At 63.0% G+C, this 17,621-nt stretch overlaps 1 protein-coding gene across 9 annotated transcripts in view; it reads right to left on the bottom strand.

Moving 5' to 3' along the window:
• Positions 1 to 2,926: 2,926 nt before the first annotated feature.
• DAGLA (diacylglycerol lipase alpha) overlaps positions 2,927 to 17,621 on the bottom strand; it is a 62,772-nt gene continuing 48,077 nt past the window's right edge. For 8 of the 9 annotated variants that reach the window (XM_037839388.1, XM_037839387.1, XM_037839384.1 and 5 more), the window contains 11 exons: positions 14,127 to 14,280; positions 13,440 to 13,523; positions 13,248 to 13,325; positions 12,758 to 12,838; positions 11,781 to 11,923; positions 11,370 to 11,438; positions 10,949 to 11,021; positions 9,462 to 9,658; positions 8,604 to 8,733; positions 7,854 to 8,041; positions 2,927 to 6,298 (listed from right to left, as the gene is read on the bottom strand). In XM_037839388.1, the coding sequence (XP_037695316.1) occupies positions 5,332 to 6,298; positions 7,854 to 8,041; positions 8,604 to 8,733; positions 9,462 to 9,658; positions 10,949 to 11,021; positions 11,370 to 11,438; positions 11,781 to 11,923; positions 12,758 to 12,838; positions 13,248 to 13,325; positions 13,440 to 13,523; positions 14,127 to 14,280 (2,164 nt within the window). In that variant the 3' untranslated portion in view covers positions 2,927 to 5,331. The remainder of the gene's footprint in view (positions 6,299 to 7,853; positions 8,042 to 8,603; positions 8,734 to 9,461; positions 9,659 to 10,948; positions 11,022 to 11,369; positions 11,439 to 11,780; positions 11,924 to 12,757; positions 12,839 to 13,247; positions 13,326 to 13,439; positions 13,524 to 14,126; positions 14,281 to 17,621) is intronic. The other variant, XM_037839389.1, reaches the window with a different exon arrangement.

A 17,621-nucleotide genomic window follows, 5' to 3' on the forward strand; every position in this document is an offset into this window, starting at 1 on the left:
CCAGACCACAATTCCAAACCCTGCCTGGCAGCGGCACCCCCAGAAGAGGGACGGGGAGGGGAGCGGGGCCACCCAAACGGTTGGGGTGAGGTCCTGTGAAGCTGGTCCCCAGAGGCCTGTCTGGCGCTCCCATCCCCAGCCTCCCCCTCCCCCCCCAGTAGCCAGCCATGGGGGAGGGACAGCCAGGGCCCGAGCCCCAGATGTGGCCTAGTCAGCAGCCCGCGGTGGCCTGCCGAGGGGGGGGGGGGGTCAATGCCATGACAGTTCTGGGGCTGGGGGAGGGGGCCCCCAGCCTGGTGGCCGCCTCACAATGAGGTTTTGTCCCTCCGGGGGCGGACCCCCGGGCTGTTGCTCTTAGATATATAGAATGGGATTTTGCTGGCGGCCCCAGCTGTGTGTGCTGACCGGCTCCCCCCGCAGGGGCCCAGCCGAGAAGGGGGAGAGGGGCCACACTGAGACGCCTATTCTTTTCCAGCTGAAGCACCCAGAGGTTTTTCTCCCTCGGCAGACTCCCTGAAGACAATTGTTATTCTCTGCTCGGCCCCCGCCCCCACTCGGGGTCAGGTCTGCCTGTGGACAAAGTAGACACCCACCCACACAGTGTGATTTTTAAAAATGCACTTGTTTTAGGAGCTGCCCAGGACTGGCTGGAAAACCAGCTTCTTTACAAACCTCTCCAGCCTCCCCACAGCTCTTCCCTCCACTTCCCACCAGGGTGCCTAAGTGTCCACCAGTGAGCCACGTATGATCCCTGCCGTGGACACCAAGGGGTGGAGCTGGGGGGATATATGTTTTTCGTCCCCAACAAAAAAGTCTGGGCGATAGCGTTGACATTGGAGGGGGTGGGCTGGAGCTTCCTGCTAAGTTGGTGAGGGAGCTGGCCCCACAGAGGGTCTCTGACTCCACGAGGGCCACAGAGCAAAGGCTCGGATATCCCCAGGGGTTTGCATCTCCGGGGGGGTGGGGCAAAATGTCCCAGACTCAGGGCTCACCCTAGGGTCAAAGCTGCCACCCCCGCTTCCCAAATCCACGTCCATAATGAAGTTAGGGCAGGACAGTTGGTGGTTGGGGCCGGTGAGGGAGTCCTAGGGACTTCAAGGAGCCCCACCCTTGGAGACGAGTCCCCTTCTGCCCTCCCCCTCCTGCCCCTGAAGTCACCCAAGCCAGCGCAAGTGAGAAACTGAGACTTCAGTCCTAGTCCAACAGATGGACGTGGTTGTCCCCTGTGGCCGGCCCTATGGTCCTCGGATCCCCCATCTATGCTCCCGCCTCACAGGGTAGGTAAATGCAGGCAGCTGCTAAGGGCTCAGTCAGTGGTGCTTTCTAGGATTCCGGTTAGTTCCCAGTGCCCACCACTGGGCTCAAGGAGCAGCAGGGCCAGAAGGAGGTGGCAGGACAGCAGGCAGCAGGCTAGAAGGCAGCCCTGGGGAAAGTGAGGCAGAGATTTGAGGGCTAATGAGTGACAGGCACAGAGGCCAGCCAGCCCAGGGGTAGGCCTGGCAGCAGCCCCATTTCCCAGAGGGAGAAAGCCAAGACCCTCAGGCTGGCAAATGTGAACCCAGCGAGTCATTTCCCTGGCCTGGGGGTCCCGGAGGGTAGCCCTCCCTCCTCCAGACTGCAGGCAGAGCTGAGGTCCTGAGTGGGCACCAGGAGGGTCCTGGGTGGGGACTGGGAGGCAGAGCACTGCTCCAGCCCCTCCTGGCATTGCCCTTCCCGAGCGCCCCTCCTCATTCCGCCTGTCAGCTGTGTGACCTTGGGCATGTCCCAAGACCTCTCTGGGCCTGGGTTTCTTTGGCTGCTGCTCGGGTAATTGGATAGAGCAGCTTGTGGACAGAATGAGACCAGAGGGGGGAAGAACTTCTGAAAACCGTTAGGTGAGGCTGGAGGCTAGACGTAGACCCAGCCCCACCTCCTGTGCATCTGCTCCTCGGCTTAGTCTGTTCAAAGAAGACGGGGGAAGACCAGCTTTAAGGCTGAGAACACTGTTGGATCGCGCCCCTCCCCCAACCCCTCACCAAGCGGGGCCGGTCTGGAGTAGGGGGCTGGGGTAGGGAGCGTGGGAGGGGGACAAGCCAAAACCTGGCTGGCTCAGTGCCGGGGTGGGGGACGAGGGATGAGGGGGGAGTGTGGGGCGGTGGACAGACCGGCTGCAGGAACAGCGCCACCTGCTGTGTGGAGGGGGCATGCCCTGGGCTGTGGAGCTGCCCACCCTCCCTGGGCCTCAGTGTCCCAGAGCCAGGCTGGGCTGGGGTCTCCAGGGAGCCTTGGACCAGGTCAGGTACTTTGCACCCTCCTAGGGAAGCCCTTGGTCAAGACTTCCAGTGGCCCCGGCATTTCAGTGCTCTCCTGCTGGGGGCTTTTAGTGGGACTTGCCCCCCTCGCCCCTGCCCCTAACTCTCAGCATGGGGTGGGGGTTGGCACTGTCAGCCCAGCTGGGGGTATAGCACAGCTCTGCGGTAGGTCTCAGGCCCCTACTTAGGGAGCCCTATCTGTCCAGGGCACGATGATGTCAGGGGCGCGAATACCCAGGTCTGTCTCTAACACAGGCTGTGCTCCACAAACGGCTGCCCTCATGCACATGGGCTACGGGGGGCTCCCGGTCCCTCTGCGACTGCAAGTGTAGTCCTGGAGCCCCCGGAGAGTTGCGTGTGCACTGCGAACTGTGCACGCGGCCTCAGTGTGGGAACACCCAAACCACCGAACACGCCTCAGGGCTCTGGGGTCAGACCAGGCTCTAGACCCAAGGAAACTTTGTTTCCCCCTTAGGCTTTCTGGTTTATCCAGGGAACCTCCACCACCACCCCCCACTCTGCCACTGACCTGACCTTGGCGGCAAGGCCCTCAACCTCCCACCGCCCCCACCTGCTGGGAGGAGAGGTCACTTGAGGCAGCCAGTGTGCTTCTACATCCAGTTTATACACAGCTCTATACAATATACAGAAACCATTATATACAGATGTATTTATAGAATAAGCTATATTAATTTGTCTCTCCTTTTTACAGCAATATTAGTTTGGATCTTTCATACATTAAAGTACAAAAAGAGTCACGGGAGAATGGCACGTCACGAGTGCATGGGGGCCGGTGGGGCCCGGCCGCCCCGCTACCCATTGCATATGGAGGTCGTCCGGGCCCTGGGGGCACAGGCCAGCTGGGCTCGGGCTGAGCACAGCCGGGCTGAGGGGGGTGGCTCAGACCCCCCAGTGTGGTGTGGGGAAGAGGGTGCATCGTGCAGCAGGCCCATCCTTCGGGGGCTGGGGAGGGGCAGGTGAGGACGTGGGGGGGGGGATGCTGCCCCTGGGGCATCCAGGGCTGAGTCCGAGCCTGCCCCAGTCCCCAGCCCCTAACACAGGGCGGCTGCAGCCTTGGGGGCAAGGGGTTGTGTCCCTGAGGGCTCAGTCCTGGGCGTGGGTGGGCTACACGCCCACTCTAGAGGCCCCAGGAACCACCCTGGCAGAGGAGAAATGAAAAGACCGGACACCAGGTCCCTCCCTGCTATTGGCCAGGGTGCTTGTCGGGACTTTATACTCTAATTGAAGATTTTCTCTTTTCTCCTAAACTCTAAAAGCCACTGATTTTGTCTTGTTTCTGGGCTGGGCTGAGGCTATGCCATCAGTGGGGCCCTCCCCGGGGGCAGGTGTCCCTGGAGACTGGAGAGGGGTGGGGGCACGGAGAGCAAGGGGAGGCCCAGCACCCAGGTCTCTATCCCCAGGTGGGCAGGAGTGCTGAGGGCAGCCCAGCTGCGTGCATGTTGGGGAAAGGGGGTAGGGTTGGGGTTCCGGCCCGCGGATGCCATGATCATGAGGTGGGGGGGGGTGGGTCTTGGTCTGGGGAGCCTAGTGGACCAGGGAGGCTGTGGGTGGGCGCAGAGGAGGGGTCCATGCCTTCGAGGGGATGAAGGCACAAGCAGGCGGTCAACACCTTGGCACATGGCAGCTTTCCAAATCAGAGGTCAGAGCAGCAGGCAAGAAAGGTGAACGAGTGACAGTGAGCTTGTCCCCCTCCCCATGGCCCCTGCCTCATGGCTTCCGTCATGTTCTCTCACTGACTTTCCTTGGCAGGCCGGGAGGGGCAGCAGGCAGGTGGATGGGCGGGGTAGGCCCCCAGCAGCCCCTTCCTCAGGAATGGTGCACACTCATGCACATGCACACACACGCCCGACACTCGCATGCACGCCGTCCCCATCCCTGCTTCTGGGGAGAGACCAGATGTCTACCTCCCACTGTTTTCCAAACCAAGCAGGGAAGGAACCCCTCGAGAGAGGGCTGTGGAGGCTTCTGGCTGCACAGGGCCAGCCTCCGAGCCCCTGGCCCTCCTGGCCCCTCGCCTGGGCAGTGGGCAGAGGGTCTCCGGCCAGGCCCCACAATGCCCAACTTCCTACAACAGTACTGGGGGTGGGAGGGAAGGAAGCTGGGGCCCAGGCCAGCCAGGAGGTGGAGGTGACAGGGGCAGAGGCTTGTTTGGTTGCAGATCCTAGCGCCTGGGGCTGCCTAGGCGTGGGCGAGTGACATCGAAGGTTGGGGGAGGGGTCCTCTGGGTGCCTCCAGCGCTCTCCACCTGGCAAGTGCCAGAATCCCTGGGAGCAGAAGGTAAGCCGGGAAGCAGCAGGCAGGCTGGGCATGCCTGGGTGCCCAGGACCCATCGAGGCAGAGAAGGAGAGGCCCCGAACCCCCTCCTCCAGATCCCCCCAGGCTCCAGGTTGCCCTTGGGCCCTGTGGGGACTGGTTCCTGCCCTGCTGGGGGGAGAGGGGATGGGGGAGTTGCTGAACACATGATTTTGGGGGAATCGGGGTGGGGGGCTTGCAAGCCCAGGGCGAATCCTGAGCCAAGCCCAGCAGCTTCTGTAAACACATACAGCACTGTGGGCCACCGTGGTGGGCGGTCACCCCAGGGGGCTGGCCAGCAGGCACCAAATCTGGGGGGGTGGCCAGGGCTGATGCAGTTTGGACCACGGATGAGGACACGTGGGAAGGAGCTGCTCTCCTCTCCCTCTGGCCCTGGGAGAGCAGCCAGAGGGCAGTGACGGGGAGTCAGCTTGCCCACTGCCTGTCCCAGAATAGGGGGTGCCAGGCTGCCCCCGTTGGGGGGGGCTCCAGCTGAGAGGGCTGAGGGCTGCCCTGTCTGCCCGGCAGCCTCCTCTCTGCTCCCACCGCTGCCCATCTGGAGGCCCTAGATCCTCCCCCACCTCCCCAACCTTGGCTCTGGGGGTCCTAAGCTGAGGTAGGGAAGCGGACCCCCAGCTCAGCAGCCAGGCCCCGGGCCTGGGGCTAGGCCGGCCCCTGGGGGCCTCCTGTTCCGGCCTGGGCCTCGGCGGGCCGCGCCCCTGGAGCGCTAGCGGGCCGAGATGACCAGGTCGTCCTGCTTGGCGGGGCTGGCCCCGCGGCCGGCAGGGGTGGAAGTCCGGATCTTGTCGGCCGCCAGGCACTCCTGGCTGCCGAGGCCGGGGGGCGACAGGTCCATGAGCTCCCCCGAGGAGCTGAGCGGGAAAGAGGGCGAGAGCGAGATGCCTGAGGACGGGTCGGCCGAGCCGGCGAACAGCCGCGGGGGCTTGGGCACCAGGTTGGGCTCAAACTGGGCGCGGAGCAGGATCTCCCGCTGGCTGGGGGACTTGGGGCCCTCGGCGTAGTCGCTGGTGGGGCTCTCGGGCACCACCATGCAGTACAGGTCCTGGAAGGAGCTGCTCTTGCTGTCCAGGTTGAAGAGGCTGTCGATGAACTCGGCGAACTCCAGCACCTGCGGGCTGGGCGAGTCCCCCAGGCGCCCGTTGTGCAGGGCCAGCTCTGCGCAGGGGACCGGCCCACCGCCCCCCTCACCCGCCGCCTCTTCCTCCTCCTCGTTGGCCGCCAGGCTGGGGGGCCGCTCGGGGGTGGCGCCCCCGCTGCCCAGGGCCGCCTCCAGGGGCTGCGTGTCCTGCGAGTGCTTGGACAGGCTGTCGGCCGCCAGCAGCTCGGTGCGCGAGCTCAGGGACGGGTTTTCCTCGGGGATGGCGGGGTCGATGTAGAAGAGGTGGCCCTCGTCGCGCTCCAGCACGGCGTGGAGGCTGGGCGAGCCGCGGATGCTGCGGAAGCCCGAGGAGCGGCGCGAGTCGAAGCTGTACAGCGACTCCGTGTCCGACAGGCTCTCCATGGTGGCCAGTGGCGCCCGCCGCACCTGCAGCTCCGCCGCCAGCCGCTCCTGGGTGGACAGCAGCAGCAGCTCCACGGGGTCCTGGCGGGTGGCCGCCACCGCCGCGGCCACCGGAGACAGCAGCCGCCCCTCTGAGAAGCCCTCCAGGCTCATCTCAGACTGGGATTTGCTCCTGCAGGGGGCAGGGCAAGGAGGGTGCGCGTCTCAGAGGGGGGCAGGGAGAAGACCCACCCCAGCTCCCTGGGTGGAAGGAACTTGGGGCAGGACCTGGGGTGCAGTTAATTCAGTGGTTGTCAAGCCACTTGGGGCAGGGAACCCTTAATTTAAAAAAAAAAACAAACTCACAAGAACCCAAGACAGAAGATGAAAGGGGCTCTGCTGGGTTGAGCCAGGGCAGGGGCCCAGGGGTCATAAGGCCCCACTGGGAACACCAGTGCTGCAGGAGTGCTGCTGGGGTACCCTGTGCTGGGAACCCCGTCACTGCACTGATGGGAGACTGAGGCCCAGAGAGAGAGAGGGAGGGACTAGTCCTCCCCACTCCCCTCCACCCGGTCCCTGAAAGGAAAGCCCTGCCTAGAACTCCCCACCCCACCCCCCACCACTGATTCCCCCGCTCTGGGCCCCTCCCAGGGCCTCATCACTTCCTTCCTCATTCCGGGGTTCCTCCTGCTTCTCCCATGGTTGTGGCTCTTTGCTGGGTGGGTGGCCCCCTTTGACCCCTTGGCCCCTGAGACAGCGTGCAAGGAGGGAGTGAAGGACAGGGCAGTGGGAGATCACAGGTCACCGTAACCAGACACTGGTTCCCCCGTCTGGTCACTAGGAGAAGTGCAGGGACAGAACAAAGGGCCAGGTGCGTGGACACAAGTCCCCGCAACCAGACACTGGCTGTCCCCTCTGATCACGCTGTAGCCACAGGAAACGCACAAAGGGTGGTGAGAGATGTCCAGGTGTCCCCACCAAGAGCTGGGAAGCAGCGAGGACCTGAGAACCTCCCCATCACCCTTCCCAGCAGCCTCTTGGTCAGATCCATGGCCAAGGGCACCCCCCGGGGGAGGGTCTCAGGAAGGCAGGAGGATCCACTCCTGGGGGAGCCATGGCTTACGAGCCTGAGCCCCCTGCATGCGTGAGCTACGAGGAGCATCTGCAGGGCTGCATGTGTGCACACTGGTGAGCGTGCATGCTTGCCCCTGTGTTTACATGCACAGGTGAGTAAACTAGATGTCTGTGTAGGTCCGTCGATCCATGAGTGCATGTGTTTCTGGGTCTTGGCCTGGGCATGGGCACATTCCCCTGTCTGCCTGTCCAAATGTTTCCTCTGTGTATGTGTGTCTCTACGTCTTTTAGTGTGTGACCTGTACATAAGTGAGTGTCTGCATGGGGCTATCTGTGTAGTTGTAACTAACGCCTCTGTGTGCACAGGGACATGTGTGTGCAAGCCTCAGTGCAAATACACGCCTGTGTGCATATATGTAAGCTGTATGTGTGTCCATCCATTTGAGTCAATCCATGGGCCTGTGGGCCTGTGTGTGCCGAGATGCCCTACGGTCCCCGTGGGAAACCCTCTTCAGGAACGGTGGGGGTGGGGGCAGTTAGAGCAGAGAGGGGAGCACTGCATGCAGAGCTGCATGAACAACTTGGGCCCATCCCCGTCCAGGGATCCACATGCAGGTGAGCAGGTGTGCGCAGATGGTGCCCGCGCGCCCCGGGCAGGGCCGGGCAGGACTCACCTGGCGCTGCTGTTGCGGCGTTCCGCGCTCGGGAGCTGCGCGGCCAGGCCGGCAGGCATAGGTGGCCCGGTGGGCAGTGGCTGCTGCTGGAAGATGAGCTCGGGAGTCAGGTCCACCTCGGTGGGGCTCACCATGACCTTGGCAGCAGAGAGCAGGGCGGTTTTGCCCTTGTTGTAGTTCTCCAGCACCTGGGGACAGCGTGGGGCAGCTGGTGGGGGTGGGCTGGCAGGACCACCCTGGTGCAGGGGCAGGGCAGTGGGTGGGCCCAGGCCACTCAGGCCAACAATCCTGGGGGTGGGGGCGGTTTCAGTCGGTTCCCAGTGGGGCACGGGCAAGCCATGAGGCTTTGCCCCGTACACCGTCGGGCTACAGTCTTCCTTCCCTGCATTCAAGCCTTGTTTCAGCAGCTCAGTGCTGGCTGAGGCCGGCCCCACCTGGCCGTGTATCTGTTCAGCACAAGTGGCCTTTGGGGCCTCTGTGCTGGGCCTGCCTGAGGGACAGATCCCTGGGTCCTAAGAGCAGGGGATTTCCTAAACTCTTCCCCATTGCAGGGCCATGTGACGAGGTAGGGAGTTCAGGAGGTGGAGTGGAAGGGCTTGAACTGGGTTTTTTTGGCCCCACCACAGCCCAGCTGGGGAACACCAGCTGAGCTGCTAACCTCCCCAGGCCTCGGTTTCCTTGTCTGAGAAGTGGGGACAGCGATCCGACCTGCAGGGTCCACACGGGGCTAGGATGAGGTGACAGCCTCACCTTGTTGAGCCCCTCCATGACCACGTAGGGGAGGTGCTCGTGCAGCATGGCCGGTGAGATGATCACCTCGTTGAAGGCCTTGTTGTCGCCCCAGATGGCAAAGTACGTGGGCTCCTCCTGCTCGCAGCAGCTGAGGAGGGCACAGGGGCCAGAGGGATGCTGAGGGGGGCCCTGCTTAGCAGGGGTGGGGCTGGGTTTGGAGGGCCCCCACTCTCCCTGGGCTCTTGGAAGTGGCTTGTCACTCCCGCCTCGCTCTTGGCCCTCACCCCCATCCCAGCCACAGTGCCACCCGGAGGTACGGAGAGGCTGACACTAAGCCTCAGCTACATCCCCTCTGTGGCCTCCGTGTGGCCACACCTGCTCCGCCCTGGCGCCCTGGACAGGCCTAGCTCACACCTGTCACCACAGAAGAGGGTCAGGGTCCAGCCCTCTGATAGACCACCAACTAGAAGAGTGTCTTTTCTTGCCCCTGCCTGGCCCCACCCTTGTTGGTAGCTGATAGCCAACTAGTACCTGTGATGGTTCAAGTAACAACGGAGGTACGAGCTGGTCAGAGCCCGAGGATGACCCTCTGGGGCATCCACTTTCAAATGGGCCCCAAGGTGGGGAGCCACCCTGGAGGGGAGGGGAAGCCCCAGGAAGGGGCTGATGTTGGGGGCAAAGGCTGGGACGGTCCAGAGAGGAATCTGGAGTCCTGCTCTGGGCTGGCTGGGGGAAGCCCCTTTCGTGGGGTCCTGGGCCATTGCCTCCCAGCCGCTGCCCCCATCCCCGAGGTGAATGAGTGAAAGTCAGCCCCATCCTCCTCTGCCCTGGACACGGCCGCCTGCTGCAGCTGGCCCGGGAGCCGGGCACACCTACCAGCACTGCTCGGCGGGGTGGTTGTGGACCACGTGGATGATGCGGCCGGGTGGGTACAGCGGGGTGCTGGCTGACAGGGCGATGGTCAGGTCGCTGGGGTGGGTCCAGAGCCGCGTGCTGGCCAGGGTGGTCACCTCCACCTCCTCAGGCAGCTCCGACTTGGGGATACACTTGGTGGCCCCCACGATGATTCGCCACTGTGCGGGGGTGGGGGATGGGGACAGAGCTGAGCAGCGCTGGCTGGGTGGGCAGGGGCAGAGGGTGCTCGGGAGGAGGGCCGGCAGGGGAGGGCATCCTCGCAGCAGAGGGAAGGGTGGTGGCCAGAGCATTACAGGCTGGTGCCTCCAAAGAGGCAGCAGCTGAGGTGTACGGTAGCCATCGTGGCCAAAAAGGTGCCCAGGGCAGATAACGTGGAGCTGTTGAATTTCAGAGCTGGAAAGGGGCTGGAAGACCCATCGACGCCCCTTCTCTAGTGGATGGGGCACCAGGCCGAGCGGGAGGAAGAGACCTGCCCTAGGTCATTCCGCAAGTCAAGGCGGAGCAGGTCCCGACGCTCAGTCAGCTGCACCGGCCCGGCCTGGCCGTGTCCGGGTTGGTTCTCAACCATGTGCAAAGCTGGGCCTGGCGATGCCCAGAAAAGTGTCTGATAAGAGCAATTCTGCCTCCCCAGAACTAGATGCCTCCAGACAGAGGTGGTCCCAGGAGGCTTCTCTGCCCTGCCTGCCTCCTGGTACCCAGCCCAGGGCCCTGCCTGCCAGAGGGTCGTGGACACCAGTGCTGGGAACTGTCCCAGCCGGGCTGGGGTGGCATGTGGGGGTGAGGGCCCACTGGGGTGCTGCTGGAGGGCGAACCACTGTCGGCTTCCTCTGCAGCCTGGCCCCTCAGGGGGAGGTGGTGTCTGGCCCAGCATCCCCACCCCACCTGGCCTGGCAGGGGAAAGACAACCTGCCCCAGGGCGAGCCCCCCAGTGGCCCCCAAACACCTGATGCAGGCTCAGGAAGGGCTGGCCCTCTCCTCTTGGCTCCGGTGGAAAAACCAGAACAAACCACACTCGAATCCACTCCACAAGTGGTCTCCAGCCTTCCCTGAGCTGGGGAACCTCCCAGGGCTTCCCTCCACACATCCAAAGCATTGCAACACAGGGAGCGCTCTTTCCTGACTCTAGCTGGCCTTGTGGATGGCACCCAGGAGTCCTCGGCCCCAGCCCTGGCTTGTCGTAACTTGCTGTGCAAGCAAAAGCAAGTCCCCTGCCCATGCCGGGCCTCAGTTTCCCCATCTGTACAATGCCAGGGTTGAACGGGATGAGCTCTGAGATGCTGAAGCTCTGACAGCCTGAGGGCCCCATGACACCAGCCACCCCAGTCCTGGCCTCACTCGGCTGAGGCCTCTGGGGTTTTGCCCCAAAGGACAGATGAGGGACAAGGTAGGGACAGACGAGGTGGTCCAGGGGCCCGTGTGCCCGGGCAGGGAGGGTGGAGGGAGCTTACTTTGGGCTTGGTGCTCCGCTGCAGGACATCCAGGAGCTGTCTGCGGAAGCCTTCCAGCTGGGAGAGGCCGATCCTGGGATGGGGTGGGAGACGGGGACCTCAGACCCCTCGTGAGGCTAGGGACAGGGAGAGGGGCAGGGTGGGGGGCTGGGGGGTCAGGCACCCTCCCAGTCCCCAGGAGCAGAAGGTGGAGCCAGCTGGGTTGTGGGGAAGGCGGAGGGGGCCGCAGCTCAGTGGAGCAGAGCCAGGGAAGGAGGTGACAGCAGGGCGGCCACCAGCGCTTGCGTTCACCTTGTCTGCTTAGCAGGCCACCGTGGGTGAGGGGGGCACTTGGGCACATGGCCAGCCGCAGCAAGGACACAAGGGCAGGGAGTGAGATCTGAAGGAGGCAGGGGACCCTGGAAGGAGGGGAGCCACTTGCCTGGGGACGAGGTCTTTGCCCAGAACCACAGCCGTCACAAATTCTTTAGAGTACTCCATCGCATCCTCACTGCAAGGGGAGCAGGGCTGAGAATAAGGCCATGGGGTGGGGGTCCCCGAGTGCAGGGTCAGCTGGGAGCAGGCCCTGCTCAGCACTCCCGGGCTTGGTTTCTTGACTCGAGGCCTCTGGGGGGCTCCCAGGTGCCAGCTGGGCTTCCTGCTCCCTCCTTTCCCACAGATCAGCATCTGCCAGAGGGAGGCCCTGACCCTGGTGTCCTCTGCTCTCCACTTCTTGCCCTGCCTGTACGGCTCCAACCCCGTGTCAAGACAAGTCATTCCCAGACTGTCACGGGACCCAAAGCCAGACCACCCCAGCCAGCCCCCAGCAGCTCTGAGGCCCCAGGCTGCTCACCTCAGCAGGCCCCCCGGCGGGGAGTAAGCGAAGCACTTGAGGGTTGGGTACTGCGGGCGCAGGAGGAAGGAGAGGATGGCAGCAGTGCCCGCGCCCAGGGAGTGGCCCACCACAATCAGGCCGTAGTGTTTGGTTCCGCGGCCCTGGGAACCAAGAGAGGCCTGAGAGCCCAGCCCCACTGCCTGCCAAGCTGACACCAGGGAGGCGGAGGGGTCTTTTCCAGAGTCCTGGGATCATATCTCATCTACATGGCTGCAGGTGTAGGGGAGGAGCAAGGCCCCCACAGAGCAGTTTCTGAGGGAGACAATTCTAACAAACTCCTACTTATCCTTCAAAACCTTGTTAAGAAGTTGCGTCCTTGGGGAAGCTACCCCCACCTTGATTTTCCACGACAGGCTCCCTCCTTCCTAGACATTGCATCTGGACCTGAGATAGACCTATTGTTATGGTGGTTATGTTGTATTATAATCCTTTGGATACCTGGATAGGGACAGGTACCCCAACAACTAGACTAGAGTCTCTTGAAGCCAGGGGCTGCTTTGATTTGGAAAGGGTAGTTGGCAGTGCCTGAGAATCTGCCTGTGCAGGGAGTGGTCAATGGGCAGAGCTCAGATCACCCCCATTCAGGGTGGCACCACTTCTATCTGCTCTGTAGCTTTGTCATGCTGCTCGGTATTTTGAGCTTCTCCATGAAATTTGCTCCCCACAAAGGGCTATGCCTCTACAAAGCTTTGAATCCCCCACCTGAATCATCTCAGTTACCTCCAGTGCCCGGCCCAGAGCAGGAGCTCAATAGCTGCGGGTGGGCAGGGGCACCCCGAGGTGCTGGGACAAGAGAGGAGGGGGTCAGAGGGGCCAGAAGCCCGGCCTGGGGGCAGGGCTGGGTGGGTTCCATCACAGACCCCCTTCCCCACCCCCCTGCCTTGGGAGGGAGTGCCAGGCATGGCGAGGGTGCAGGGGTCTGGAAAATTCCTCACCAGGTCTCGCCCAAAGGCCTGGGACAGGACCATCTCCTGCTCCAGCTTCTTCTTGATGTACTCAGCCGAGAGGACCATGCCCTAGGCAAGGAGGGACAGAGAGAGAAGGGCATGGAGGGGGGAAGTCCGGAACAACCGCAGAGACCCCCAGCTCCTAACTCTGTCCCCCCATTTCCCCCTTTGGCCCTCATGACAACCCTGAGGTATGGGGACTGCCAGACACTTTGATCATCTCCATTTCACAGATGAGAAAACTGAGGCTCCGAGAGGTTGCAGGTGTAATAGAAACCCATGGGCTCTCTTCCAAGCTGCCTTCTCCAGGTCTCCTGGGGACAGGATCCGGGCAGGCCAGGGCAGCGGGGTCCTGGCAGATGGGCCGCAGTGGACCTTCTGGGCTAATCCACAGCTCTCTGACCAGTCTCCCCCGGTGAGCTCGCCCGTCTGCATGGAAAGCAGGCAGAGGCCGTGGGGTGGGCCCACGGAGGGGTACCTTGTGTCCCAGCCAGGTGCCGTGGTGTCCCTCCACGGGGAGGCGCTCAGCATCGCCGGTCAGGTCAGTCAGCGCATCCTGGGCGAGAGGAGATGGGATGGGGCTGAGGAGGGTGGGCACCGGAAGGCGGGCACCCCTCAGGGTCCGGGAGGGAGCCCAGAGCAGGTGTGTTTGGAGGCACAGGCAGTGTACCTTGGGGGACAGCGTTCCCCGGATGCTGATCACCACCTTCTTCTTGTCATGGTCCACGGCCACGTAGAAGGGGGTTTCGTAGACCTGGGGGCGGGTGGCTCATCAGCCTGAGGGGCCCCACGCTCAGGCAAGGCGACCCCAGCAGGTCCCCGACCCTGCCAGGACATCCAGTTCCACCCACTCTGGGGCTCTGACGCCTGTGAGGATGGAGACCCTGCCCATGCCCATCTTGGGCCCACAGCAGCCCCTGCCCACGCTGCCCTGCCAACTCCTCCCTGACTCCTCCTCTGAGGGCCATCGCTGCCCCCTGCCCCAGGCTTATGGCTCATCCTGAGCAGCAACCAAGCCCCTACCCCACCAACCACATGCTCTTTCCCCCACTGCTTCTTCCTTTCCCCAAAAGGCGGGGCCCGGAAATCCCAACACCTGGTGCAGGGTTGCTGCTTGTTTTCCGGCAGGCCAGAATGTGGGGAGCAGGATGAGGCCACCTCTGGTCTGCCCAGCTGGGGGAGGCCTGGAGGCCCCAGCCGGCCGGAGCCAGAAAGCAGAAGGTTCCCGCTGGCCTGGCAGGACTGTGGCACCCCAGCCCTGCCTGCCCCTGCAGCCTGCAGAGGCCAAAGATTAGGGGCACATCCTGCCCCAGCCCATCCTGGCACCAGCCAGAAAGGAGATGTGGGGGTGTCTCACCGCATCGTGGCAGGAGGTGTAGACAATGTCCACCGCGGTCATGTTCTCGTCCAGGAAGTGGCGCCGAATGGCTATGGCGTTGCAGCCGCAGCAGTTGTCTTCCTCGATGGTGACTCCAGGGGCGAATCGGGGCCGTGCCGGGCACAGGCAGCACCTGGGGGTGGGGAGGAGAGGCGCTCAGGGCCAGGGACTGCTCCGGAACCAGCTCCGCTCCAGCTCTCAGCCCACCCCGTCTGCAAAACCGCCCTTGCTAAGTCCCCTTGCCAAGTCCACTGCGAGTTCCTGGCCTTCATCTCACTTGACATCTCTGCAGCTGGTGGCCCAGTGGGCCACTCCATCCCCCTCTGAGCCACTCTCCTCCACGGTGCCTCCTCGGCCTCCAAGCTAGAACCCCTCATCTGCACGCCCGTCTTCGAGGCCTGGGCTTTAGCCCTGGAGATCTTCCTGCCTGGGGAACTCGGCCAGGCTCGAGCTTTAAATATCATCAATAGACTAACAAATCCCACATTTCTCTCCAGTCCAAACGCGCCTCTCTACAATTGCCTACTCCACGTGGCCGACTGACGCCCGGCAGGCTCTCAGCCTTTGCAGGTCCCAAGCCCGGGGACTGACTGCCCACCCGAGATGCACCCCGCGGGCCTCCACCCCGTCCTCCTCTGGGGGGACGCTGCTCCTCAGCCACACGCAGGCGCCAGCCTCGGCTCCCCTCCCTCTCCCATCCCTCATCCGGTCGGCTCTGCCTTCAAGTTCAGAGCCGGACTCCGACAGCTTTCCCCACCTCTGCCTCCTCCCGGCTGGACCAAGCCGTTGCTACTTCTGCCTTGGAATATGGCAGCGACCTGGCTGGTCACCCTCGTCTACACCTGCTCTGTACTTTCAACTCAGCAGCCAGCGTGATCCTTTACCAATGTAAATCAGACCAGGTCACCCGTCCACTCAAACCGCACGTGACTCCCGTCTTGCCCAACTTTTACACTGGGCTGAGGGCTCTACCCCAGCTGGGCCCCGGCCTCTCTGCCCTGCTGCCTCCCACTCCCTCCGTCTCCCCGTGCCCCTCGTGCGTTTCCTCCGACGTGCATGGCATGGGCCTGCCTCGGCGTCTTTGCACTCGTACTTCCCTCAGCCTCAAATGCCGTTCTCTGGACTCCGCTGCGGCCCCCTCACTTCTTTCCGGCCCCTGTTCAAATGGCATCTTCTAGTGAGGTGTACCCCGGCCACCTTGTCTAAAATAGCCAGCACCGCTGCCCCAGCGCCTCCCGTCTGACGAAGCACCCGGCTTTATTTTCTGCAGGGCACCCGATTCTGCCGTGCCCTGTATTTAGGGGTCTGGGTGCTCTCCGCCTCTCCCCACTAGGCTGGGCGCTCGACAGGGGCGTGGCTTTGTCTGCTTCTCGGCTACGTTCCTGCACCAAAGGCTGTGGCAGGCAGAGGAGGCTCCCTCAAAATGAACGAACGGGAATCCTAGGGGTGCAGTTGCTCCTCGGGCCGCCAGAGGGAGCCCGCGCCCAACAGATCTGCGCCAGGAGCCCCAGGGCGGGGACCCGCGCCTGCCAGCTGTCAGGACAGGACACTTGAGATTTCAATAAGAATTTTCAATTTTTTTTGGTGATGCTGAGGGATTTGTCTTCGCTCAAGGCAGCCCCTGCGGGACTCTTACATGCTTTCCAATGGTGACCCTCCTCGCCGAGAAACCTCAGAGTTGAGCCATATCTCACAAGTCATAGGGTCTGGGGATTTAGAGGGTGCCGGGGGTTGTGGGAATGGACCCCCAGGGCCAAGTGTGCTGGCAGAGACTTGGCTGCTGGCCCCCAGGGGTGCGCCCATCTACCCACACTGCTGGGTCAAGCAGGGGTGGCTGGGCCTGGGACCCGAGCTCCCGTTCTTGGGCAGTTGTCTCCTCTAGTGCTGGGGGTGAGGCCCTGACATGTGGCCTTGGGGGGATGGGGAGACCTGGGCCCCGGTGCTCACTCTGGTATGTGAGGGTCTGGAGGGCTCTCTGCGGCGCTAAGCCTCAGGCTGGGTGAGGTCAAGGGCCCAAGATCACGAAGGGTTGGCAAACAACAGGTGCTCTGTCCAGGGGCGGGGGCTCCCTTTCTCCAGGGACAGAGCAGCCTCCGAAGCAGTGCTTGGGACTGGGGGAGCTAAAGGGTGGCAGGGCCAGCAGCCTGGGCAGGAGGGGCCCCGCCAGCTTCTTCCCAGATGGCGCACTCAACATCCAGGGAAGGATGCAGCTGAGTGCGATCTCCCGAGGGCAGTGGGTGCCCTGCAGGGTTGGGAGACCCGCTCCCAGGTGACGAGCCTGGAGTCGAGGCAGTGGGCAGCCCCACTCCTTGGGTGGCCCCTGGGACCAGGGCTCCTGGGGACAGGCCAGGAGTCTGAGAAGCACCCCGGGGCCCTTGGGTCTCTGAGCTGACACCTTGGCTGCAGGGTCTGGACGTGGCCCAGCTTCCTCTCCATACCTCAGGCTCCTGGGGCTTCCAGGCAGGGACCCGGGGGGCCTCACGGGGTCTCAGGACCATGAGTTCTCTCTCTTTGCACCAAAAGACCTGCCCCAGAGACTGATATCCCTCCTGTCTGCAGAGCACCTTAAAAGCCCAGCCTACCAGTGACTCCCTGATTTTGAAGTATCTGCTGAGCAAGCAGGAGGGTCTTCCCCTGTACAAATGGGGAAACTGAGGCCCTGAGAGATGCCTCTACTCTGCAAGTGGCTAATGAGGCAAGGTCTGTCAGAGCCCCAGTCTCATTCTGAAGCCACACCAGGGGCCCCCAAAGGTGCAGCATGCAGGCCAGTAAAGACAGGGGTCGTGCCTGGTCATTGCTGATCAGTCACTGAGGACCCAGATGGTAAGTACGAGGTCCCGGGAGCCACCCAGTTTGCCTCAAATGGAAGAAGGCCGAAAGGAGGCGGACTCTGGGCCATGGTATGGCCGCTGGGGGCCCTCAGTGCAGAAGCTGCCTGCCCAGCCTTCCAGCCTTTCCCAGGGAGCCAGGGTGCTGTCCTCCTTCTACCTGGCGTGGGCTGAGGGTGGACACACCAGGGCTGGGAGGGGTCCTTCCTGGAGCAGATGCCCATCTGGTCTGCTCAGGGCGGCGTGTCCACCCCAGCCCCAGGGTGAGGGGCTGAGGGCAGAGCCAGCCTGCAGGCCAGAGTGCGAGCTGGGCCCTTCCCACGCCCCTCCTGGAAAGGCCTGTGACTAAAGGGCCTTCCTGGTGCCTTTTCAGAGTCTTCTATGGATTGGACCTCTCCCAGGAAGGCCTCTTTCTTGCTGAAAGGCAGAGCCCAGGAGGGGATGGCGGAAGGCAGCAGAGAGGAGACGCCGGAAAAGAAAGGGCACCAGCAGTGTCATTTAATCCTCTCCAAGCCTCCTATGAGACACATGTCACCATCCCCATTTTACAGATAAAGAAATCGAGGCCCGACCCCAGAGCTGGGTGATTCCAAAGTCCCTGCTCTCCACTGCACTGGGATAAGGCAGCGCTGGAAAGGTCCAGGCC

The sequence above is a fragment of the Choloepus didactylus genome, chromosome 6, assembly GCF_015220235.1.
Source record: "Choloepus didactylus isolate mChoDid1 chromosome 6, mChoDid1.pri, whole genome shotgun sequence".
Classification (NCBI taxonomy): domain Eukaryota; kingdom Metazoa; phylum Chordata; class Mammalia; order Pilosa; family Megalonychidae; genus Choloepus; species Choloepus didactylus.